The sequence below is a fragment of the Rattus norvegicus genome, chromosome 10 (genome assembly GCF_036323735.1).
Source record: "Rattus norvegicus strain BN/NHsdMcwi chromosome 10, GRCr8, whole genome shotgun sequence".
Taxonomy (NCBI): domain Eukaryota; kingdom Metazoa; phylum Chordata; class Mammalia; order Rodentia; family Muridae; genus Rattus; species Rattus norvegicus.
The window spans coordinates 81,544,939-81,570,909 of NC_086028.1; the positions used below are offsets into that span (position 1 = coordinate 81,544,939).

The following is a 25,971-nucleotide window of genomic DNA, read 5'->3' on the forward strand; positions in this document are numbered from 1 at the left end:
TATGAACTTTATTGGGTAGAAGATAGAGAAAGGTTGAGTGGGAGGAAGTTAGCCTCAGGCTTCAGTCACTTCTCCCATCCTTCCACAGCTGGGTTCCACCCTTTCCCTAGATGGTGCTGAAGCCACACACCTCACAGCCCGACCTCTCCCTAAGCCTCGGTCCCCTCATTTATAGAACTTGATTATGATCAATGTTCAACAGACAGCACGTTAAGAGACCAATGATGAGTCCAAGGCTCAAAGATTTGTATTTAGGAGCAGAAACAAAGAAACTGTTCCCGAGGAGCAGTTAGAAGAACAAGACAGGCACGTGCAGATAAAAATAAACAAATAAACAGCCAGGCATAGAGTCTCACACCTACGATCTCAGCTTGAGACAGGAGGGGAGGGAGGCGGGGGTGGGGGGAGCCATGAGTTCCAGGACAGCCTGGGCTACATATTGAGGTCCAAGCCAGTGGGGGTAGAGTGTGAGAATGAAAGTGTACGCCTTTAATCCTAACAATTAAGAGGCAGAGGCAGGAGGATCTGAGTTTGAGGCCAGCCTGGTCTATATTTAGGATAGCCAGGGCTGCACAGAGAAACCTGTCTCAAACAACAACAGTGAAACTAATTGAAAACCCTAATTCTCTCTCTCTCTCTCACACACACACACAAATAAGCAGCTTGTTTTCTTTTCTAGCTAATTGTAAGGAGCAAAAGTATCAATCTTGGGAAGAATATATGCTTACCTGTTTTATACTTTATTACTCTTTATTCCATGGCTATAGAGATTGTTCACGGTTAAACATGTTTGTGGTTAGTGCATCAACTGTTCTTGCAGAGTATTGAGTTGGATTCCCAGCACCCATATTGGTAGGTGGCTCATAAACATGCCTGCCAGTGCTAGGGAATCTAGTGCTCCCCCTTGTGGCCTCCATGGGTACCTGCACTCACATGCACACACACTGTAGGCTTTTCAAAACCTACTTTAATAAAGGTTTTCAAATAGGAGAGAAAAGATGGGCAATAGGACAATGGGAAAGTAGACCTGTCTAGAAGTAGTTCTTTGGGACCATTCTAATCTTCACTGCCAGGATACCAGCACTCCATTTCAAAAGTATCACCAAACACATCAGCAGCAGAATGATCCAGCAGAAACAGCCAGGCCTCTGCCAAATTGGCAACAGTCAGCAGGAGTGACCAGAACCAGTTGGAATGCCAGTTGTTCTCTGCCATGCCTCTCTCACTGAAGCAAAGGTCAGGGAAGGAATGAGACCAATGAAGCTTTGGCGTGGCTAGCTATGCAGGTGTACTGTCACTGTCTGTTGGGTCCTACTTACACCCTATCTAAATATCACATGTCCTGATGTGCCTGCTTCAGCAAGACATCATGAGGCTGCATCACATGACACAACCAGAAATTTCTAGTTCAATATACATATTAAAGCTACCATATGGGGGCTGGAGTGATGGCTCAGAGGTTAAGAGCACTGGCTGCTCTTCCAGAGGTCCTGAGTTCACAACCATCTGTAGTGGGATCTGATGCCCTTTTCTGGTGTGTCTGAAGACAGCTACAGTGTACTCATATAAAGTAAAAAGAGAGAAGAAAAAAAAAAAAAAAAAAGCTACCATATGTGTACAGATGCCGGTGGAGGCCAGAAGAGGGTGCCAGATTTCCCTCCACTCCCGACCCCAGCTAGAGTTACAAGCAACTGTGAGTCAGCCATCAGTGTAAGTACTGGAAATCAACTTCAGGTCCACTGCAAGAGCAGTTCATACACTAACCACTGACACATCTTTTTTTTTTTTTTGGTTTTTTTTCCGGAGCTGGGGACCGAACCCAGGGCCTGGCGCTTCCTAGGCAAGCGCTCTACCACTGAGCTAAATCCCCAATCCCTACATCTTTTTTTTTTTAAATCACATTTTAATGTGGTTCTTTTTAATTTGTGAGTGGTCTTCTCTAAACTACGCTAGCCTTTAACCTATGACTCTCTGACTTAACTTCTCAAGTGCTGCGATTCTTGGGTGCTGCCAAGCTCAGCTTTTCCTTCATCATCTGTTTCCAGGTGATGTTTCATTAATGTGTGTCGTTAGAGCACCTTGGGCTGGCATTGGGAAGGAGTCAGTTACAGGGTCAAACAGGATGCTGGTTTAGAATGTACTTTGAGTCCACTGGTAGAGCCCAGAAAACTGACAAGAAATTAGAAAGCACAAGCTGAGTATGGTGACAGTAGCCTGGACTCCTTGAGTTTGGTAAGTAGAAGCATGAGGCCACCCTTGGCTGCGTAGTAAGTTCAAGACCATCCTGAGCTATGTGGGCACAAATAGGGAGGACAAGAGACTAGAGTTGAAGACTAGGCAGTCACTAAATTGAGCAGAAGCCAACATGCTCACCAGGTTCCTCTGTGCTCAGGAACCTTAGAAGGAACTTCTAAGTGGAGGGTGCAGCCAGTTGAAAGTTTAGAGCAAGTATTAGCATGGGCAGCAGCTGGACAGTGTAAATGGCTAGGAAGCAGTTGGTCAGCGAGATGCCCTGGGAACTTGCATGTAGTAGTTTAGAACCACAGGGCATTCCAGGGAACAGATGTACACGATGAGACCCAAGACCAGAAGCAAAATAGTGGCCCAGTGAAATGCACCTGGTGTTTGCACTGATTAATCAAACTGGAAGAGCAACTTCTGTGAGGAGAAATTTCCCCAGGCTGCAGGTCACCCAACCACACAGGCTCTCTCCAGTCCACACTCAGGCTGGAAGTCACCCACCCCATTATCTCCTCCGTGCCTGCCACCCTGCCTTCTGTCCTGATGATCACGGACTGATCCTCTGAAACTCTAAGCTAGCCTCTAATTAAATGCATGGTGTCTGGTCACAGCAATAGAACGGCGACTGATGAAGTATCCTCCTTGATTTGTGTCATCGCTTCCTGGTTCACAATGTTACCTCCTGTGTGGACTTTAGGCCCACTTAGATAGTCCATACTGGTGTTGACAGAAGAGGCCCAGAATATACAAGGCCCTAGGTTCAAAGCCCAGTAACGCAGAAATAAGCAAAATGTTCCTCTTCTAGGTATGGAACCACAAGTTCACAGTCCAAGGACAGGATGCCAGACCAGGTAGGGTTATGAGAAGACTGTCTGGAAAAACTGCAAAGTTGTAACACATGGGCTGGAGCAATGGCTCAGCACCACCCAGAGCATCAGCCATCCTTCCCAGTCGCTGCACTGGGTAGATCACGACTGCTTTTAAGTCCAGCCACACGGGGGTCCCTCTTTGCTCTCTTCCCTTTATCTCATAAAAATAATTGTATACCAAGGCACCACTTTAAGTCAGGAAGACACTCCTGTATTAGCTGAGCATGGAGGTCATGTTTGTGATCCTACCATTTGGGAAACCGAGGCAAGAGGATTCCTACTGACTTCTGGGCCAGAGGACAGGCTGTAGTTTCCAGCCCATTGGGTTACAGCTAGGCCACCCACCCACCCACCCACCCACACCTTCCTGCAATGACTCTTCAGGACCCTTCGTCCTCAAAGACCTTTCTTTTCTCTGAGCTCTGAAGTTTATGAATGGCTGGCTATCTCCTTTCCCCATTAAATGGAGACTGAAAATCTGAGTTGTTTCATGGCAGTGTGAATGTCTCCATTAATTTTTCTGGATCTCTAAGGGCAAACTCTTTTATTTCATGTATGTGGGTACACTGTCTTCCGACACACCAGAAGAGGGCATCAGATCTCATTTACATATGGTTGTGAGCCACCATGTGACTGCTGGGAATTGAACTCAGGACCTCTGGTGGAGTAATCGGTGCTCTTAACCGCTGAGCCATTTTTCCAGCTCAGAGCAAGGACTCTATCTAAATCCTGGCCTGCTGGTCGCTGTGCACACCACGGTATCAGTAACTGTTTTGACAGACTGGGTGAACAACCTACTTACTCCTCTGGAGCGCTGATAACATCACAGTGGACTAGATCTCCTACTGTGATTCCAAAGGACTTGTGGGCTCTGACTCCTTTATTGGCTACATCCATTTCCACAGAATAGAAATTTCCCCAACAGAGGTCACCCACGCTGCTGGCCAAATGGTGGCTTCCACTGACTGCCTTCACCCCTCAATCATTTCTTTCCAGCTATGGCTGCTGTCACCAGTCTAAGATAGAGAATTCAACTCAGTACTGAGAGAAGCTCCCACTCTGAGCCCCCCTTTCCCACCAACTTTTAAAATATGACTTCCTAATTTACGAATTCATTAATTTACGGTTGGAGATGACTCAAAAGTTAAAGAACACTTGTTCCTGCATAGGGTCTCAGACTTGGCACTAGCTCAGAACTCCAGTTTCAGAGACCTGAGACCTCTCTGACCTCAGAGGGTACAGAGCATGCACACACATGCGGAAACCAATCTAGTAGGCTTAGAATTGCACAACCACACTTAGTTTCCCCTCCCCTTTGGTTTCTGAAACAGGGCCTTGCTATGTAGCTCTGGCTGGCCCGCTACTATTCTTCCCAAACTGTGGCCAGTTCCTTCTGGCCCAGCTCCCCCAGTGCTGAGATTAAAGGTGTGTACAGCACCTTCATTAATGAGCTGTTTTATTTCACTTTTGGTGAGTTTTTGATATTTCAACCTATAAGAAATGGCTGAGCTAATAACAGGGGTATGCGGGGAAGGTACGCAAGGCTTCCACCTAAGCCATATATTTTACAAATGTGTAAATATCCGAATATTTGAGATCAGCTAAGTAATGCATGCTCCTGAGCTAGCTGAGGCAAGGAGGTAAATAGGCGACTGTTTCATCTCCACAAAGGTCCATTTTGTTTTTCTCCTAGATAGCATGTTGCATCTCTTAGCCCGGCCTCTGTAAGCCCATGGAATCTCTTTCCACTGTGGAAAAAGGGCTTGCTTTGGAACCGGTCCTTCGAGGGACAAAAGGTTCTCATCCAAACTTACTGCAAACCACTGCCTCTGTAAATCGCCATAAACCCAATCACATTACACAGCACTTGAAATATTTGTTCCAATTTTTACCAAAGAAAATGTCAAAGCTGCCCACTATTGCTGAAGGGCAGAGCCACTCAATCTTTGTACTTTTTTCTTTCTTTCAGCTGGCTTTTTTCCTTTGGTGGTGCTAGGGGTCAATCAACAAAAGGTCATATACATGCTAGACCAAAAACACTCAGTTCCACTCCTAGCCCTTGGTTTTTTCTGAGAAAAGGCCTTATGATGTAACTCCAACTGCAATCCTCCTGCCTCAGCCTTTGTGGTGTATACCATGGAGGGTACTGACCACTCCAATGTGACTTTACCCACATGCCATCAGTAGTAATCGAGCTGAGAAAGACTTCAGTAACAGAAAAAAAAGGAGAAACTGCAAACAATTCAGAAAAATGTAGTTCAGATTAAGAACTATTATTGGTAACCCAACCAGTGGCCTATGCCTTAGGAGGTATAGAGGTATAGAGGCTTATAGAGGTAGACAGGTCTAACTTTTTTTTTTTTTTTGGTTCTTTTTTTTTTTTTCGGAGCTGGGGACCGAACCCAGGGCCTTGCGCTTCCTAGGTAAGCGCTCTACCACTGAGCTAAATCCCCAGCCCCGACAGGTCTAACTTTGAGGCAGGCCTGGTCTAGAGAGTGAGCTCCAGGATGGATAGAGCTACACAGAAAGCCCATCTCTGGTTAAAAAAAAATCCTATTTACTCATATTTTACAGGTACCTGAAAACTATGAAATATGGGGTTGCACAGGGGAAGCAGTGAGCTATTTTAGAATGTCTCTTGCTACTCAGTGGCCTGGCCCATACATACTTCCCCTCCTCAGCCTTGGAAAGAAAAGCTGGAGAATAGACAGTAGTTAAAGACATTTGTTTTGCACCCAGCAAGAAAAAAAAAAAAAAACAAACCCAAAACCAGAAAACTCATTAACACCTCAACCGCTCTTTTTTTCAGCAGCCGCCTTTCTGGTCATGCTCTCCACTGCTCCTCAAGTGCTTAATTAAGAGCTGAGTACTACAGAATGGAGCTGCAGTTTTGAGAAATGTCCAGGGAGCTGCAGCAATGCTGTAGGGAGGACAGAGTCACTCTGGGAATAGGTGCCATTTTCACTCGCCACGTTTCTATTGTGGAACAGGGTTCACGGGGCATCATGTCCTTTGGGGGACAAAAGGTTTGTGGGTGCCTCTTGGTAACAGTATCATGTAATTTCATCATGGAGAAATCAAAGCTGTCATGAGGGTAACAATTGTGTCCCCCCCCCATGAAGCAGGGGGTAGCTATGAACACAGCTTAACATGAAAGCATGTTTCTACTTGTAATTTACTGCATGGGTCAGGTACAAATGCTGTAAATCACAATGCAATTGCAGCATTTGTCAGAAGGGTTACTCCAGAGTTCGGTTACTCCAGGGAAGCAACCCCCTTTTGGGCTCTGGTAGACACACCCATGCACGCATTCAAGTACAACCGTGGGGTGAGGATGGGAAAGGAATGAAGAAATAGACTAGCCGAGCTCGTAACACATGCACACATGAAATATTCAAGCAATAAGATTAGAGGGCTGGAGAGTTGGCTCGGGATAAGAAACACTGGCTTCGGGGTTGGGGATTTAGCTCAGTGGTAGAGCGCTTGCCTAGCAAGCGCAAGGCCCTGGGTTCAGCCCCCAACTCCAAAAAGAAAAAAAAAAACAAAAACAAAAACAAAAAAAAAAAAACAAAAACTTAAACAAACAAAAAAAACCCCACTGGCTTCTCTTCCAAAAACCCTGAATTCAATGCCCAGCACCCACATGGCAGCTAACAGCTGTCTAATTCCAGTTCCAAGAGAGCTTGGGTCACCATGTCTTTATTCCCTGAGCTATCCCCCTGTCCCGCCCCCTTTGAAAATCTATTTTACTCATTTGTGTGTATGCACAAGTGTACAAAGGCCTGGAGAAGGTGGGAGAGCTCTTGGAACTGGAGCTTACTTATTAAGATTGTTATAAACTGCCAACATGGGTTCTGAGAACTCCATTCAGGTCCTCTGAAAAAGCAAGTAGTGGCCAGCCATTGAGCCATCTCTCCAGTCCTTTACTGTTTATAGAATATGTATTGGCTCACAAATTTGATCGCAGTACTTGTAGAGCCCAGGACAGCCAGGGCTACATAGAAATGTCCTTGAAAGAGAAAAAAAAAACCAATGTCCTTGAGAAGAGGAATTTTTAATTAAGGTTATAAAGACTCATTCTTTCATAAACTCAATTACCTAAGGAGAAGGTTGCAAGCCTACATACTAACAATTCCTAATTAGTCACTAAGCGACTGAAGCAGTGTCTCGGGACCAGCCTCGGGACCAGCCTCGGGACTTAGGAAGGTGAGTCAGCAAGTTTATCTTGCTAGTTCCAGGTTACACAGAATTTCATATTAGCCAGAGTAAGGGGAAAAAAACTCCATGACGTAAGACGGCCTTGTGGAAAGAAAGTAAAACAAAAATGGCAAAGGTCTCTTTTGGAAGCTAATAACCTTCAAATCTGCTGTGTCATTGGGATAATTTGATGCAACTGCTTGAAAGACTGGTGAAGAAATTCACTTGTGGTCCCCTTTGCTTGCTGCCCTCAAGGTTAGGACTGAAGCCTGGGGACGAATGCATCAAGGCCTGAATGAATGTGCTAAGTATCTCAGAAGGCAATGACTTAGTGTCAATCAGCTGCTGTGGTGTGAATCAGAAAGTACCTTCGTCCTGGGCACTGGAGGTGACAAGCTGAGGCTGGTCGTGACAGGGTGGCGGCAGCAGTGTTCAATGTCATCCTAGGACAGTTTTATAGGCAGCAGTTCTAACGATTAGGGGTTCTAATGATTTCTGGCTAGGCAAGCCTTCTCCGATAGGATCATTTACAGTAGAAACCATATTCCACACAGAATATGGCCCAGCAGAGACGCGCAGGCTGGAGTGCTCAGGCAGGGATGAGTGTGGGACAGTTGTCCCAGGAGACCCATCTCCTTGTTGCTCTGTAGGTCTTCATACAGAATGGACAATACAAATCTTTGGGCTCCAGCTGCTCCCAGCTTGGGTCCTAGTGAGAGAATGGAGGTTGGTAAGTACCATGTATGCATCACATCCTGTCAACCATATCGCCTGGTATATAAACACATGGAACCCTCTTATTTCTCTTGCTTTCTCTTTGTTCTCTTCTCTTCCCGGCTTTCCCACTCTTCGTTGTCCCTTCTCTCTATCCCTTCCCTCCACATCCTCTCATTAAACTTCTCCACGTGGGGAAAAGAACACATGGAACATTTTCATATGCGTATGAAGATCTCTGGGGCTTCCTCTCATCCCAGGAGAGGAAGGGGCTCTAGGAAGACCATGATTGGCTGGCTTCCCAGGTCACGCCTCCTCTACTGTCAATGCCAGCTTATCTATGGGTGCAGACCCTGAGCAAGGCTGGGGCACGATTATGCCAGCTAACCCCTGTCGCTATCAAAATGAATTGATCTTTCCCATGATTTGGAACAGGAAGTGATTTCTCAGGGATATATATATATATATATATATATATATATATATAAAATATATGAACCAAATACATACCATGTAAAGAGAACTTCCTGAGATACCTAGGGGTGGGGGTGGGGGGAGAAGGAAGATTTCATTTAGTGAAAAACTAGCAAGTCTGAACAGCTGTTTCCTAGTAGATACATTGTGACCTTCACTGCCTGTGGAGACTTTTGTCTGCCTGGGTGCTGGGATTAAACGTGCACGTCGCTGCTGTACTGGCTTTGCTTTGTTAGCACCTGCCATTTTACATGCATTGTGTGCTGCACACGAACAAACCCTGGGATCAGGATCGAACAGCCCCTGGGATCGATGATTAATGGACTGTGGCATGTACAGGGAGGGCAAAGTCCACTCTCAGGTGTAGGTAGTGCTTTGTTGCACTCTGGTTTACACCCCCACCCCCCACCCCCCACCGCCCACCCCCCACCCCCGTCTAGCTTCATCTCACTGTGGAAACACAGCGGGTGTTATAGCATCTAGCTGTAAGCAGGTTCTGGAACTCACAAAACCCTATACTTAGCTCTTTCTCCAGCTCAGTGGTCACTGTGGCCCTAAGCAGCCTGGGTAGTGGACAACCACCTGGGTATACCTTGTATTTATCATTACTGTGCCAATAGGACAAAAGTTCTAAATCATGTCTGTCATCAGCCTGCATGGTTTGAGGACATCCATAATTACTCCATTGGTCCCCAATCCCCATTTCTCAGTCTATTAAGGAAACACACACACACACACACACACAGAGGGATACCCCTTGATCAAACTTGTCAAGAACTATATACCTAATAGCATACCATCCATCTCCTTTCCAACCCTTGACTTTATTCAGTGATCTTTCTCCTGTTTTTCTCTATTCTTAGGGGTTTGAAAGAGACTAGCGACACCTTAGTTGTCTTACCAGTATATGAGTCTTCATCACATTCCCACAGCAAAGGGTTTGAGCTGCCAGCTCTTTGAGCTGAGGGGACCTCGGATTCAGGAGCAGCCTGAGGTGAGGGGACCTCGGATTCAGGAGCAGCCTGAGGTGAGGGGGCCTCGGACTCAGCATCAACCTGAGGTGAGGGGACCTCGGGCTCAGCATCAGCCTGAGGAGAGGGGACCTCGGGCTCAGCATCAGCCTGAGGAGAGGGGACCTCGGGCTCAGCAGCAGCCTGAGGAGAGGAGACCTCGGGCTCAGCATCAACCTGAGGAGAGGAGACCTCGGGCTCAGCAGCAGCCTGAGGAGAGGAGACCTCGGGCTCAGCATCAGCCTGAGGAGAGGGGACCTCGGGCTCAGCATCAACCTGAGCTGGGGGGACCTCGGGCTCAGCATCAGCCTGAGGAGAGGGGACCTCCGGCTCAGCATCAGCCTGAGGAGAGGGGACCTCCGGCTCAGCATCAGCCTGAGCAGAGGGGACCTCGGGCTCAGCAACCTGAGCTGAGGGGGCCTCGGGCTCAGCATCAGCCTGAGCTGAGGGGACCTCGGGCTCAGCATCAGCCTGAGCAGAGGGGACCTCGGGCTCAGCAACCTGAGCTGAGGGGGCCTCGGGCTCAGCATCAGCCTGAGCTGAGGGGGCCTCGGGCTCAACATCAGCCTGAGCTGAGGGGGCCTCGGGCTCAGCATCAGCCTGAGCTGAGGGGACCTCGGGCTCAGCATCAGCCTGAGCAGAGGGGACCTCGGGCTCAGCATCAACGTGAGGAGAGGGGACCTCGGGCTCAGCATCAGCCTGAGCTGAGGGGGCCTCGGGCTCAGCATCAGCCTGAGCTGAGGGGGCCTCGGGCTCAGCATCAATGTGAGGAGAGGGGACCTCTGGCTCAGCATCAACGTGAGGAGAGGGGACCTCGGGCTCAGCATCAGCCTGAGCTGAGGGGACCTCCGGCTCAGCGTCAGCCTGAGGAGAGGGGACCTCCGGCTCAGCATCAGCCTGAGAGGGGACCTCGGTCTCAGCATCAGCCTGAGCTGAGGGGACCTCCGGCTCAGCGTCAGCCTGAGGAGAGGGGACCTCGGGCTCAGCATCAGCCTGAGGAGAGGGGACCTCGGGCTCAGCATCAGCCTGAGCAGAGGGGACCTCGGGCTCAGCATCAGCCTGAGCAGAGGGGACCTCGGGCTCAGCATCAGCCTGAGCAGAGGGGACCTCGGGCTCAACATCAGCCTGAGCTGAGGGGTCCTCGGGCTCAGCATCAACCTGAGGTGTGGGGGCCTCGGGCTCAGCATCAACCTGAGGTGTGGGGACCTCGGGCTCAGCAGCTCTTTCATTTGAAGAGACATCCTTGTTGGCCAGGGAGCTCCTCAGTGCCTTGTTCTCATTCTTCAGGAGCTAAGTTAAAGAAAGGGCAAAAAGGATTTATTATGTTGAGGACAGCAACAAAGAACCATAAAAGTTGGGGGTGGACAGCCCACAAGGGTAATTCCCAGTGAACCTTCCTTCTGGTCCAAAGAACCAGGAATAAAGTTTATGGGGTTTTGTTTGGGGATACAACTCAGGTTACCAAAGCTAAAGACAGGTGTGATGGCATGAGCTGGAGGCCAGCCTGGTTTACAATGACTTCCAGGACAGAGCTACACGAACGAGCCCTATCTCAAAAACCCCCAAACAAACCAAAAAAAAAAAAAACAAAAAACAAAAAACAAAAAACAAAAAACAAAAAACTAACTAGGCAGGGGGTGCTGGAGAGTTAGATGGCTCAGTGGTTAAGAGCACTGACTGCTCTTCCAGGGGTCTGGAGTTCAGTTACAGCTGCTTTTAAGTCATACATTCAGTGACATACACAAATAATGGATGAATGAGTGAGTGGTTAGCACTTGCTAGCCCACCAGGGTGGCTTCTTGTGAGATAAATGCTGTCAAGCTAAGTAGGACAGGAAGAGGGTAGCGTACTGAACACTGGTATGCTTATAATAATTCTAGTGTTTAGGAGGCAGAGACAGGAGGATTCCTTCTAGTTCAAGGCCAGGCTAATACACATGTCCTCTTTTGGTTGCAGGCTATTTAAGCTGGTCAAGTGCTTGCCTAGCATGCACAAAGCTCCCCACATTCAGATTCCAGCACCACATAAACTAAGCATGGCGATGGATGGATGACTGTTATGTCTACACAAGGGCCATAGGTCCCATATGGAAGGTCATTCTCTGCTTACAAAAAAGTTTGAGGCCAGCCTGGGCTACATGTGATTGATAGATACAGTCTTATAAAAAAACCAAAATCCCAGGATTTTGTAGTAAATTAGAAAACAGGCTTAAGCTAAATCTTTGCTTCTGAGTAACTGGTTCACTGGGAGAGCCCTCTTCTATTCAACTTCCTACTGTACCTTTCTTTACCCATACCTCTCTACCTTTGAGCTAACCTGTGCACCTGTCTCCTCTAGTCTCCGTAGAGGTTAGGCATGGTTCTTCCTCCCAGTCTCTTGCCCTGGACTCATACCTTGGCCATATTTAAATAGCTAGTTCTGACTATCGTTATAACTTAGGTAAGATAACTCATTTTAACCTACATTCTGCCACATGGCTAGTTGTGCCATGGTTTCATCTTCCCCAGGAGAGAATCTCCCACCCAGCTCTCCCAGGATTTTCTCCTCCTCCTGGATATCCTATTTCCTGCCTAAGTCACAGGTGAAACATCCTCTAATCTTTTTTAGAGACTCATCCTATATATATAGCAAGGAATGGCCTCAAACTTCAGGGATCTGTGCCTTACCTTCCCAGCAGCAGCTGGGTTTACTCACAAACATGATCTACTCACTATGTATGCCCAGCCCCTCCCCTCTGAAGAAATGTTGGGATTTTCTTTCTCCTCCCACTTACACAGATTTCTGTGTTTAGCCTCCTGTTCTCTCCACACAGGATGTCGTTATCTTGCTGCAGGTGGTTGTAGTCGATGTTGATGTTGATGAGCTTTTGTTGCAGAGCGACAACTCTAGCCTGTCAACAATAAAGACATTAGGATCAGAAGAATCCTATCACACAGTTCTGGTTGTTTGTATATAGGCTTGGCCCAGGGAGTGGCACTGCAACCTTGAAGTAGGTGTGGGCCTGGATATCCTTGTCCAAGAGTTGCTTTGGTCATGGTTTCTGATCACAGCAGTAAAACCTTAACCTAAGACAGCAATGTAGGAGACTCCCAAGGTAGGAGACTGCAGGAGCTGGATTTCAAAGGGAGGACTGAGAAGGGAAATCTGGAAGGAGGGAGGGAAGGAGCTGGTGACTTAGCCAGTCCAGTGCTTGAGTAGGCATGAATGAGATGCCATGGTGTTTTTGTTAGGTTAAACTGGCAGAGTTAAGAGTAAAGAGGTGAGGCAAGGGACAGATGGGTTGACATAATGGGACAGGTTAACTGTAGTCTTGTTAGCTCCCCGAGTGGACACTTTGCTCCATTCGTGAGGCCTGATTAGCACTACTCAGGCTTTGCTTGTTTGGGGGGACTCCAGATGAGCACAGGTTCCACAGGGAAAACAACCTAGGCTCTTAAGCCTCCCAAATGGGGTTACTTAAGTACTTCATGTTTCTGGAGCCCCTGGTGTCTTGTTTGTACACATACATGTGCAAACACATCTTACAGACACACACTTCAGCTAATCCTACTATTTGTAGTTTTTTGGTTGCCTATTTGAATGCTGGTGCCCAAACTGCATGCTGTGCACTTCTAGCCGACCCTGAGGTAAATCGAGAGAGGGGGCTACCCGATGACAGTGCTGGTGTCAGGCTGGTCATTCCCCATCTCCCATTGGCTCCCCTCGATTCTTCTGGTCCTGCTTTGCTTCCTCAAAAGGCAGAAATACATAAAGTGCTGAGTCTACACCAAACCTCCTCAATCACTACAAAACCTTCCTCCCTGGGACTCTTGACTAGTTAGGCTGGGCCTGAGTCTCCAGGGACTTTCAACTTCCCCAGGTTGACTCATTAACTCCACCCCTCTCTATGCATATATACATCTCCTGGGCTTGGCCTAAAAAACCCACACACTTTCACATCCCTTTTCTTCCCCGGGCCCCTAAATGTGCCTACCATTGTAAGTGAATCCCTGAGTTGCCTGACACTCTTTACAATTCTGTGTTGTGTAACAGGCTCTCTCCCAGCCTCTAACATCCACTTCTCTTGCTAACTCCTCCGTTGTTGCCTTGCTCTTCTTACTAGGCTCCTGAAGTATAAGATACACACACAATCCTTGCAGCCCTCAATGTGCATGCAAGGTCCTGAATCCAATTCCCAGCACCAACCAACCAAGCTCTCCCCCTCAAAGTCCTGGGGTTTTTTTTGAAAAATGATAAGCTAGACTGATCAAAGTTCCCCTACTCATATATACCTAGCAGGAAAGTAAACACGCGGATTGATGGTGAATGAATGGACTAGAAGTCCTGAGGTAGTGGCTGGCTTAGTGGATTTCAATCCCCATGGCCACACAAATAAGTAACTATCCTCAGAGAACCTGTGACCCATCTAAGCGCCAAGTCCCTGACAGTGCAGTAGAGTAGTAATATAGGTTAAGTGGGTCCAGTTGCTGCCATTTCAGCAGTCAGAAATGCTTTGTAGGAAAGTCTTGGGGTTGTCAAGGTCGGGAAATAATTGTTTCTCAAAGCCCCGTTTATGGGAACCTGAGAGCTCTCCATTTGGGAACACTGCCCTGTTCAACTTTCATACTTGAGGGATTTGGGGATTGTAGACTTGAGGGCTTCTTTCATATGCTGTGGGCTGGCTTCAGACTCATGCAGGTAGGAGTACCTTCTCTTGCCTCCCCTGTCTACTTGACTGGAACAGTTAAGGTGGAGATGTAAATACATTATCTTTTATACAGTCAGTTCTCAAACTGACCAAGTAGCATGACCAAGGGTGACATAGGTACAATGGGACTGTGAGACTCCTCAAGGCTTTCCCATCCATTCAGAACAGTTCTCAGGTAGCTGACAGCATCATGAGGCCTCTTTTCCAGCAACTTATATACAGGAAATCAGCACTAAGTTAAATTAGGGTTGCATTGCTACATTAACTACTCAGAATGACAATTAACTGCTAACATTAATTATAGCAAAATTGGCTTTGGGTGTTCTAATTTCCTGTTGAATGCCTCTTTAGAGTTATTAACTGTTTCTCACATAGCTGAGTGAACTGGTCATTTTGTATGGCTCCTAACCCAAGGTCTTAGTCTACTATATATAGTCTGTCCTGACGTTTAATTTTTCTATACTCCTTGATCATTCAGACACATCTGCCTCTGAAACATCTTTCAAATGGCAGATTCAATAACATTTTAGATAAATAAATAAAACACCAAGGTGACAGACAACTCTTCTTTCTAACATCCTTATCCTTTCTGTCTCCTGGAGACAGGCCCGGTCTTAGAAGCTCCCACTCACATAGCCATGCAAAAACGGTCAACGTGCCTTTAGCTCCTGCTCTTCCTTCCATACTGCAGCATCATTCTCCTTCAGCATTTCCACTATCCGTTCAAGCTCTTTCCAGTGCTGCTTCTGCACAGAAACAGATTTTTAGTGCTGGGACACACAGACACGAGAGAACAGACAGACACACACACACACCCACAGACACACACAGAGACACACACCCACCTTACCTGGTAAGCAGGAAAGATGCAAAGATTAGGTCTTTTAGCTGAATGGAATGCTATGTATATAATAAACCTCACACTCACATAACACGGCTTTTTTGAGCCAGGTGTGGGGTTGCACACCTTGTCATCAAGTAGCGGTGGGAAGAAAAACTGAATTCCGGGCTAGCCAGAGGTATCTCAAAGTATAGAGGTAGTAAAGGCTTCCCCAGAGCCACAGAAGAAAGCAGTGTATTATTATTATTCCCCTGGAAATGTTCTCCTGAGTCTACCTGTTCAGTGAAGCTAGAGGAGAGCTGGCTGTTGCTTTCTTTCTGGAGCCGTTCCCAATGCTTTGTCTTTTCTTCATCTTTCAAGATAAAATCCACCAATCCTCTGTATTTATACATCAGCTGGATCTAGAGCAATAGAGAATTCAACAGCTAGACATAAAGGAAAGCTAGAGGACCATCCTTAGTTAGATCCTAAAGTACTGCACGGCACCTGCTGACATTTTTTAGAGGACATTTTTAAATTTTTTTTTATTTATTCATTTATTATATATAAGTACACTGTAGCTGTCTTCAGATACACCAGAAGAGGGCATCAGATCTCTTTACAGATGGTTGTGAGCCACCATGTGGTTGCTGGGAATTGAACTCATGACCTCTGGAAGAGCAGTCAGGTGCTCTTAACCGCTGAGCCATCTCTCCAGCCCAAAGAACTGACTCTTTTTTTTTTTTTTTTGGTTCTTTTTTTTCGGAGCTGGGGACCGAACCCAGGGCCTTGCGCTTCCTAGGTAAGTGCTCTACCACTGAGCTAAATCCCCAGCCCCGAGGACATTTTTATGTATGAGTATGCTGTCGCTGACACACCCATTACAGATGGGTGAGCCACCATGTATGTGGGTGCTGGGAGTTGAACTCTTCACGTCCTCTGGAAGAGCAGTCAGCACTCTTAACCACTAAGCCATCTATCTCTCCAAGCCCCCTCCCTGCCCTGTGCAGACATTTCTGAGGATAATAAGGGGAAAGACCTACCTTGAGGGGCCTGGGGTAGAGTTTGGGGAGAAATGTTGCAGCAGCATTTACTGCTTCCTGGAGGCTGGGCTGTTACCTTCACTCTGCCACACCCTCTCCACCATAGTGGATTCATTCCTCCTACCCTGTAGCCATCCATTCCCTCCAGTGTCTAGCTTTGTGCATGTAGATATTATATTCAGTACCTTTCTGGCCTACTGATGAATTAATTGGGAGGTAAAGCTGAGAACATCCTCTTCGGCCAAAGTACCTACCAGAAGGTCTTCTATTCTGATCTCCATGTTCTCCTTTTCCGAGGTTATCTTCTGGTTGTATTCCTTCAGGCTAGAAAGTAGAAATGACTGTTTGCTGATGATTCCAGATGAATTAACCCAGGGTCTAAGTGACTTAAGACAGGTTTGGCCTAGGGGGCTGGAGAGATGGCTCGGCTTTAAAGCACTGGCTGCTCTTCCAGGTCCTGAGTTCAATTCCAAGCAACCACATGGTGGCTCACGACCATCTGTGATGGATCTGATGATACCCTCTTCTGGTGTGTCTGAAGTTAACAGACACAAATAATTTTATTAGAATTTAAAAAACTCTTAAATTTATTATTTTATGTGCATCGATTGGTGTTTGAGGGTGTCAGATTCCCTGGAAATGGAATTCCGGACAGTTTGGGCTAGCTACCATGTGGTTGCTGAGAACTGGGACTCAGGACCGACCTCTGGAAGGGCAGCCAAGTGCTCGTAACTAGTGAGCCTTCTCTCTCCAGTCCATAAATTCTTAAAAAATAAAGGTAAGATTGGCCTAAACCTACAGTTAACTACTCTTAAACTTTCAGTCTTTGCGACAGGCCATCATGTAGCCTAGGTTTGCCTCAAATTCACTGTGTAGCTGAGGATAACAAACTTCTGATCCAAGGTCTGGGACGTGCACTCAGGCTAAATCATAACCGGCAGTGTTCTAGCAGCAGCCTCTCCCATACTCACTGGAGCATCTCACTCTCCCAAGAGGCCTTCTGTTCCTCCCAAGAGGCCTTCTGTTCCTCCCAAGAGGCCTTCTGTTTCTCCCAAGAGGCCTTCTGTTCCACTTCCTGTCCTAAGCTCTCATTCATCCTCTGTGTTGCCTCCAATGCCACCTGGAGTGAGAGAGAAATCATTTATTTTATTGGTGAGTACACTATCTGTCGTTGTCTTCAGACGCACAAGAGGGGGCAGGCATCAGATCCCATTACAGATGGTTGGGAGCCACCATGTGGTTGCTGGGAATTGAACTCAGGACCTCTCTCTGGAAGAAGTTAGCTCTTGCTTCTAAGTGCTGAGCCATCTTTTCCAGCCTCCAAGACAGATCACTTTTAAGGATTTTTATTATGTTAGGTAAAAGAAGAAAACATTGAGTACTCTGGTGTATCCCCTCAAGCTTCAAGCATTTGAACTCTAAGCTACACTTTACATACATACATTTCTGCAGGGCCGCACACACCAAGCAAACAGTCCACTACTGACCTACATATAATCCCAGTCTGTTCTTTCCAAATCAAAAGGCATCCAAGGACAGTTGCTTGCTGTGCTCACAGGATCTGCTCTAGTTCCCGGTGTCCACAATGGTGGATCCAGACTCTTCTTAGCCTCTTTGCAAATGTACAAGCAGGCAATGTGCATGCATATATTTTAATTTTTTGAGCCAGGTTTATGAAGAAACAGGCTTGGCCTCAAACTCACAGATCTTACCCTACCTGCCTCTCTGCCTTCCAAGTGCTGGGGGGATTGAAGCATCCGCTGCCACTTTCAGCTAGACAATGTGTTCAAATGCATCTAACTCCAGTTAGGTGTGGCGAGCTAATCCCAACCCTTAGAAGTCGAAGTACAAGGCCATCACGATATATATATATATATATATATATATATATATATATATATATATATATATATATATATATATTAGCAAGCTCCAGACCAGCCAGAGCTACTTAGTGAGACCCTTGTTCAAAAAACAGGCCTGTCCCTGGGTGTGGCATTTGGTAGTACTTGTCCATAATTCCAGCATGAGAAACCAAAGCAGGAGGATCTTGAGTTCAAGGCTAGACTCAGCCACATCATTAAGACCCCACTTAAAAAAAATCTATTAATTTCTCCATTACCAGAGAATTTACCACTAATCCTTTTTAAAGTATTCGAGTGCCTGGGACATAGATACACTGGATAGAAGCTAGGTCACTTTTTAGTAGTGCCCCATAAATTGGATACCATGCCATGTGTTATTAAATCCCAGGATACCAGAAGATAGAGGCAGGCAAGAGTTTGAGGTCTGCTTGGTCTACAGAGTTCCAGGACAGGTAAGGCTACAGAGAAAGTCTCAGAAACAAAAACAACAACAAAAAACAACAAAAATTGAAAAAAATACCCACATTGAAGTGGGGGTGTCATGAAGTGGGGGTGTCAGTATTTTTTCTTAATGACAGGGTATAAAGAAACAGCTTCTCTAGGGCTGGAGAGATGGCTCAGCGGTTAAGAGCACTGACTGCTCTTCCAGAGGTCCTGAGTTCAATTCCCAGCAACCACATGGTGGCTCACAACCATCTGTAATGGGATCCGATGCCCTCTTCTGGTGTGTCTGAAGACAGCTACAGTGTACTTATATATAATAAATGAATAAATAAATCTTAAAAAAAAAAAAAAGAAAGAAACAGCTTCTCAACCTGTGAATCACAACCCCTTTGGCAAGCTACGATCTCCAAAAAAAGTAGTTATGAAGTAGCAATGAAAATAATTCCATAGTTGGTTGGGGGACGGTCACCACTCGTGAGGAGCTGTATTATTAATTAGTCAGTGTTAGGAAGAACCACCCGTGTTAAAAGTTCTGATCTACAGGCCGCGGTCCCCTGCGGCCAGGCCAGTATCTGTACCTGCTTCCTCTGGAGCTGCTCATGGAGGTCAGCATACTTGTCCTTCAGTTCCTGGTTTTCTTGGTAAAGCTCCTCCCTGAGCTGTTCCATCTCGTCCATCTTTTCCTGTAAGAGAAGGTAGGTAGCTTTCTTTAGAGTCCTTCCCACATAAGCTGTAATGTGCTGCTTCTCTCAGAGGCAGGCTGGCAGCTGAGGAGAGCGGCTGTGCAGTGCACAGGCGATGCTGCGTGTTGTCTGCACCAGAGAAAGATGAGCAATCTTGAGGAAGTGGAATGAACACTACTGGAATCTTAGAACTCCGGGAGGCTGAGGCAGGAGGACTGCCCTGAATTCTATGCCAGCCTGGGCCGTAGTTCTAGCTTTAAAAGGATTGAAGAAATTACATAGTGTTTGATTTTTCAGAGCGTCCCTAAGTTATTCCTGAGTGGGTTACGACGGCACTGAAGGATTTCTCCAACTCTATCTTAGCTGCTTCAAAGCCCAGACTCAGGGGTTGGGGATTTAGCTCAGTGGTAGAGCGCTTGACTAGCAAGTGCAAGGCCCTGGGTTCGGTCCCCAGCTCCGAAAAAAAGAAAAAAAAAAGCCCAGACTCAAAGACCACCCTAACCTGGAACTGCTATGTTCCAAGAAGGCTTGTTGTGGGGAGAGAGCTACAGACCTTATTGATAACAATCATTATGTCCTCCTCAGAGTCTGGTGGAGGAAACTGGAAGGGGATACTTATTCCCTGGACCAAACCATCTTCATCCACATAGCAGAACTGGTAATGCTCTTCATCCTTGGGCAGATAGTACGCTGGAAGCAGGATTTAATACAAATGAGTGATCCCAGTTAAAGCAAACTGTCCCAGTCATGCGTCTTCGACCTAGTATTTATTTTTATTTTCCTACCTTTGAATTGGATTTTCTGCTGTGTGGCTGATTCTGTGTTTAGGTCATCGGGCATGGGGGCCCACATGAAGGTGTAATACTCCTGGGTCGTCTCCCACCCTACCTGCAAGGACAAGAGACTAATAACTCACTCAGCACTGATAACTGGAATAGGCCTTATTTCTGTAATGATTTCTTAAAAGCACACTTATATTTTATTTGCATATATACTGAAAATTGAATGAATTCATTATAAGATCCCTGTTTTTTTTAAAGATTATATATAAGATCCCTGGTTTTTTTTTTTAAGATTTATTATATATAAGTAAACCAGGCACACCATAAGAGGACATCAGATCTCACTACAGCTGGTTGGTTGTGTTGCTGGGATTTGAACTCAGGACCTCTGGGAGAGCAATCAAGTGCTCTTAACCCGATAACTCTCCAGCCCTCAGAATAGGATAATTTATAGATTTGGTCTTTGGAAGCATAAAACTTACAGACTGGATTTTTCTTTTTCATCTTTTTAGTTTTGAGACTGAAAGTAAATTACTTTTTGTTTGTTTGGAGAAGGCTCTCACTATGTAGCCCTGGCTGGCTTGAAATTCTATGTAGACCAGGCTGACCTCAAATGCAGAAGAAACCCTCCTGCCTCTGAAACCTGGGATTAAAGAATCAAGCTGAAATCAAGTTGAAATTAAAAATCAGGCTTGACTGGGCATATAGATGATGCATGCTTTTGGGAGGCAGAGGCAGGCAGATCTGAGTTGAGGCCAGCCTGGTCTACAGAGTTCCAGAACAGTCAAGGGTACACAGATTTAACCCTGTCTTGACAACCCCTCCCCGGCCCCCGTAGCTCACCAGTGTTTCATGTGGGAAATTATAGTTTAGAATTTCTAGTTGGGCAGACATAATACCTGGAACCTAAGACTCACTGCTAGTTCCTAATCCCTTAGCATTAACACCTACTTTAAAAACGCCGACCCAGTCCTTGGGACGAGGGACGAACTTTTCAGTGAGGGTGTAACAGCACACGACATCTCCAGGAATATAGAACTTCTCCACATTGTTAAACAGGACCTGAGAGAAATTGCTATGGCGCTCCTCCATGGTGGAGTCCTGTCAGGAAATAAGAGTATGAGAACCTGCCTCAATAGAAGTTAAAGAAGATATGGGGTTGGGGATTTAGCTCCGTGGTAGAGTGCTTGCCTAGCAAGCGCAAGGCCCTGGGTTTGGTCCCCAGCTCCAGAAAAAAAAAAAAAGGAAAAATAGAAAAAGTTAAAGAAGATATATGTGACACATGCTAGCCCTGATGTAAGGAGGACTGAACTCTCTGGCTGCTGGTCATGGGTGAAAGCAGGTTGGGCAAGCCATGAGCATCAGCTCCTGCCTCCGGGCCCTGCCCTGACTTCCCTCAGTGATAGTGACTGAGAGCTTTAAGCTGGAACAAACCCTCCCTCCTCCCCCAGGTTTCTCTTGGTTATTTTACCACAGCAATAGAAAACATAAGGCAACTGTTGAGTAAAACCTCTGGCCCCACCTTCTAAAGGATAGAATTGGGCAATTTAATAAGCAGTTTTGTGACCTTATGCCTATCGTACTTGTGAAATGTGGCTATGAGGCCTAAGTGAAATATAGTGTCCAGACCTTAAATCAGTACATGCCACACAATAGGTACCTGTTAAGGGACAGAATATTTTATCATAGACTGGAAAAAGTGCTGTAGTGATATTTTGTGATTACTACTGTTGGGCTGGGAAAGATTTTATTCTTAAGATGTATAACACTCGAAATGTATATAAGAAATACTCAAGTTAATAAAAAAAAAAGATGTATTATAAGTGCACAGTAGCTGTCTTCACACACACACCATAGGAGGGCACCAGACCTCATTACAGGTGGTTGTGAGCCACCATGTAGTTACTGGGAATTGAACTCAGGACCTCTGGAAGAGCAGTCAGTACTCTTAACCGCTGAGCCATCTCTCCAGCCCAAGATTTTACTTTACTTTATTCCTGGCACATTACCAAGCAGCTCACAAACTAAACACTGAAAATTAACTTTAAGCAGACAGAGTGAGAGGCTTGTACAGTCAAAAGTCCTGTCTCTTTCCTCAACTGAAAAAAATCGTACAGTCTAGAAAAAGCAACTTTGTTTCTTGCTTATGGAAAAGCAAATGGCTATAGGAAACTCCAGAGCAAGTCCCTAGAGCTCAGGACGCCAATGGTTCAGGAGGTGGTTGAAGAGGCAGTGGGATACAGAACAGCAGTTTCTCCTCACCAAACTCAGGGTGGAATGGGCCATAGGAAAGCCCAAAGCCTGGCAGTGAGGTCTCACCTTTTCCTAAAAGGAATTTGCTGATTAATTCCTAACTGAGCATGAGGACCTGTAATCCCAGTTCTTGGGAGCTCTGAAGCGGGAGAATTGTCACAAGTTGAAGGCCATCCTGTACTACAGTGAGACCCTATCTGAACCAAGCCAAACCATTAATGATCCTAAGTCTTCCTGGAGCAAGACAGTCCTACTTCCCAATTCAGGGTGAATATGCAAACTACAAGTCTTAAGTTTTAGCAGAAAATAAGCTCCAAACCCTCAGAATGCCTGATAATACCTGGCAAAGTTGTCTGCAGCTCCCTAATTGTGTGTGGTACACACACCACAAAGAATAGGGGGCTGGAGATGGCTCAATGGTTAAGCGCTGTGTGCTCTTCCAGAGGTTCGGCGTTTAATTTCCAGCAATTCATCCAATCCCAGGGATCCTGACACCAGCACAGACACACAGGCATATAAGCAAAACTCCAATGCACATAAACACCAAGGGCTGAGATTAAAGGCATACATGAGTTTTGCAGAGAGAATCTGTTAAGTTATAATATTCAAAAATCATTTTTCTAAGCTCTACCCATTGCCACTGTTGATTTCCATCGGGGCAAAAAATTCAAACCGGAGATACTATAAAGTAGGGCACTGGCACCTTTTGTCTTTCCATCTGGGCTGCCTAGAGCAATCTACCGTTACCGGACACAAGTGAAAATCAACTTTCAAGGATTGAACTTGCTGAAAGAGGGAAAGCGGGCTTATAGTCAAAGTAACTTCTTCAGAGTGACGTAGCGCGCGGGGAGTTGTGGGGGAACAGAGCCCTGGAAAGCCATGATGGCACAGTAAAAGGTATGGAACCTCAGTGCACTGGGGGGTGGAAGGTTTGGCGAACCCAGACAGGAGAGCCACTGCCTCAAGACCTTGGCTGCCATCAGAGGCAACCCTCACAAACAGTCCCGCAGGCCTGCTCTACCATAGAGAAATTAGGCCGGGCTTCCCAGGACAAAAGGGGTCCCAAGACCTCCTGAAACCGGTATAGATGCCTGAACCCTCCAAGACGGCGTAGGGTGAGACCGAAGCCCCCACACCGAGTCTTGCCTGTGGACTCTGTTTCAAAGTCTGAGCTGGGGGATCCAGGGAACCAATTGCACCCCTCCACTTAAGGCACTTACCAGGCACAGCAGCTGCGCAACAGCAACAGGACACAGAGGAGCTGGTGGGCGAGATTAAATACCAAAGGGAATGGCCAGGCCCCGCTCATCCCCCTGATGTCCCAACAATTTACAAGCCCCGCCCCCGCCGCGGGACACCTGGGACTCTTTCTGCCTGGGGTGACAAACTGGGTTTGCCTTTTTTATCTCCCTCTTTTGCCTCTCCATAACACGTCATTCAATGAATGTCCTGTAGCTACAGGTAGGACTCTGGCATTTTAGCCTGCTACACACACAAAAAAACGGGCGTGGTAGCAGATATCTCTAATTCCAGCTTTTAGGAGAGGGAGGCAGGAAGGTCAGCAGTTCAGGGTCAGATTTGGTTGCAAACCAAGTTTGAAGTCAGCCTGGGCTATCTGAGATCTTGTCCTTTAAAAAAGGAATCATGCTTCTGTCCTTAAAGGAAATCTGTTAACCTTTTTGGGTCTTCTGTGTCTTGACTCAAGTCCCCCCCCCCCATTTTATATTTCTAGGGAGTGGGCTTGCCTGCACATATGTATGTCCACCACTTGTGTGCCTGGTGCCCAGAGGGTCGGAAGAAGACATTGGATCCCCTGGAACTGGAGTTATGGATGACTGTGAGCCACCATGCAGGTGCTGTGACCCTAACCCAGGTGTTACGCAAGAGCAGCAAGTGCTCTTAACCACTGAACCATCTTTTTGGCCCCCTGGTTATGCATTTGACATAGGACCTCTTTTGAGCTAGCTTTAAACTCACTATGTAGTTTTGTAGCCTTTGTATTCTAGATCTTTCTGGCATCCTCATGTAAGCAACCGTGTAAGCATGTGACTTCTTCACTGAGCTTCTCTTCAATGTAGTCACAGAAAGAGCAGAACCTCTCTCCCCTTCAGTCTTTTTTCGTTTTGTTTGTTAGTTTTTTAAGACAGGGTTTCTCTGTGTAGCCCTGCCGTCCTGAAACTCACTCTTACGGACCAGGCCTGCCTTGAACTCAAAGAGATCCCCTGCCTCTGCTGGGTTTAAAGATGTGTACCGCATCTGGTTGAGAGGTTTTGTTGTTTGGTTTGGTTTTTCTACTTTCCCCTTTCAGTGCTAAACACTTCTTAACCATTTTAACAGTCTGTGACTCTTATCGAAGTGTGATATTGAACTCAAGGCTGTCCTCCTGCCTCAGGCTTTCAGGTACAAGGATTATAGGGTGCAAGGAACCACTACCATGGCTGCTACCTTTTTTCTTTTTTTGTAATTACCCAGGAGATATTAAATGCATGCTGCCTGTGGAAGATTAAATTCAGACGTGTCACTTCTCTTCTCAAAGGAGTTCCAACAGTTGAACCTGGAAGAAAATGCTGTGTCACATAAGCAGAACATGTGCTCCTGACAGGGGAAGAAACATTCTACCTTCTAGGGACATCTTGGGTACCCTCCTGCAGACTCTCTGAGTGCCTCCTCTAATGTCTGAGAATATCAGATTGGTAAAATGGTTCCATCAGAGAATCATTTAATGCACAATCCTGGGGACCCGAATTCTATCCCAAAGTCCAGGGAAAGGCAAAGAAAGAAAGCCTCCACGGCAAAGCAGCCTGCTGAGCTGCATGGGCACAGTGGCACCAGTGCCCTTCACCTCTTATCATGAACTCACAGGGGCTGGAGAGATGGCTCAGAGGTTAAGAGCACTGACTGCTCTTCCTGAGTTCAAATCCCAGCAACCACACAGTGGCTCACAACCATCTGTAATGAGATCTGATGCCCTCTTCTGGTGTGTCTGAGGACAGCAATGTTGTACTCATATAAATAAAATAAATTATTAAAAAAAATGAACTCACAGGCACACAGAATATTAACAGTCAACGAACTTTAATTTTTAAAAAGATTTGAGAAAATTAAGGTCTTTCTGCACACGCCTAGGCAAAAGGATGCTAAATCTATTAAGACTGAGAAAATGGCTGTGCGAGGAGGTAGTGGCAGTGGTGGCACGCGAGCGCCTTTGATCCCAGCACTCAGGAAGCAGAAGCAGGCAGAACTCCTTGAGTTTGAGGCCAGCCTGGTCTACAGAGGGAGTTCCAGGACAGCCAGGGCCAGGTAGAAAAACCCTGGTGCGCCCCACCCCACTCCCCAAAAGACAAGGAAGACTTGCCAATTAGGGTCATAAATGCCTATAATTTCGGCAGTAGGGAGGCAGAGGCAGAGGCAGAAGGAGCTTTGAAAGTTTGAGGTAGCCTGGTCTATATTGTAGCAGATTTTTAGAAGAACCGTTCCACAGGTTATTTACTCCAGAGTGATGACTACAGAACCTGGAGGTAGTCAGCTTGTAAATGATCTGAGTCCTCGATTGCTCTTCCTGGGGAATTTCAGTCCTTAGCATACAACCTCACTCTCTAGAGATTAACCAGTCACATGACATTCCCCGCAAACCCAGAATTCTAAAAAGGACTGTGTTTGTTTAGGTAATGGTTCCTTAAGACACCGCCTAGATCAGATAAGATATTATAGCAAGAGGGAGAATTGACTTGCTAAAAGACCTTTTGTATAACAATAAAAAAGTCCTTGCTGCTGAAAATGGCCTTCTTCTGGTTGCCCGGAGTAACCCAGAATGCCACACCTTGTAACCAGAGTTACATTGGGGGGGCCTCCCCTCAAAACCCAAACAAAACGTGAGGCTGGAGACTTG

General features: G+C 46.4%; 1 protein-coding gene across 1 annotated transcript; it reads right to left on the minus strand.

The window, feature by feature from the left end:
• Positions 1 to 7,145: 7,145 nt before the first annotated feature.
• Positions 7,146 to 23,328, minus strand: Calcoco2 (calcium binding and coiled-coil domain 2). Its single transcript, XM_063270056.1, has 13 exons — positions 23,303 to 23,328; positions 20,777 to 20,930; positions 19,833 to 19,931; positions 19,601 to 19,737; positions 18,943 to 19,047; positions 17,027 to 17,175; positions 16,310 to 16,379; positions 15,309 to 15,434; positions 14,852 to 14,938; positions 12,279 to 12,395; positions 9,397 to 10,795; positions 8,532 to 8,557; positions 7,146 to 8,016 (listed from the first exon to the last, which is right to left on the minus strand). The coding sequence occupies exons 2-13, from the start codon at positions 20,919 to 20,921 to the stop codon at positions 7,897 to 7,899; spliced, it is 2,580 nt and encodes an 859-aa protein (XP_063126126.1). The 5' UTR covers positions 20,922 to 20,930; positions 23,303 to 23,328; the 3' UTR covers positions 7,146 to 7,896.
• Between the last annotated feature and the right edge of the window lie 2,643 nt (positions 23,329 to 25,971).

Bases quoted from the DNA above. Each gene is read 5' to 3' on its own strand.
- Calcoco2 (XM_063270056.1), bottom strand. From the start codon at position 20,921: ATGGAGGAGCGCCATAGCAATTTCTCTCAGGTCCTGTTTAACAATGTG. The intron at 15,435-16,309 runs GTAGGTACTTTG...CTATTGCTCTAG, and splicing joins TCAGAATAGAAGACCTTCTG to ATCCAGCTGATGTATAAATA. The intron at 14,939-15,308 runs GTAGACTCAGGA...GTTTCTGTGCAG, and splicing joins CCTCTAGCTTCACTGAACAG to AAGCAGCACTGGAAAGAGCT.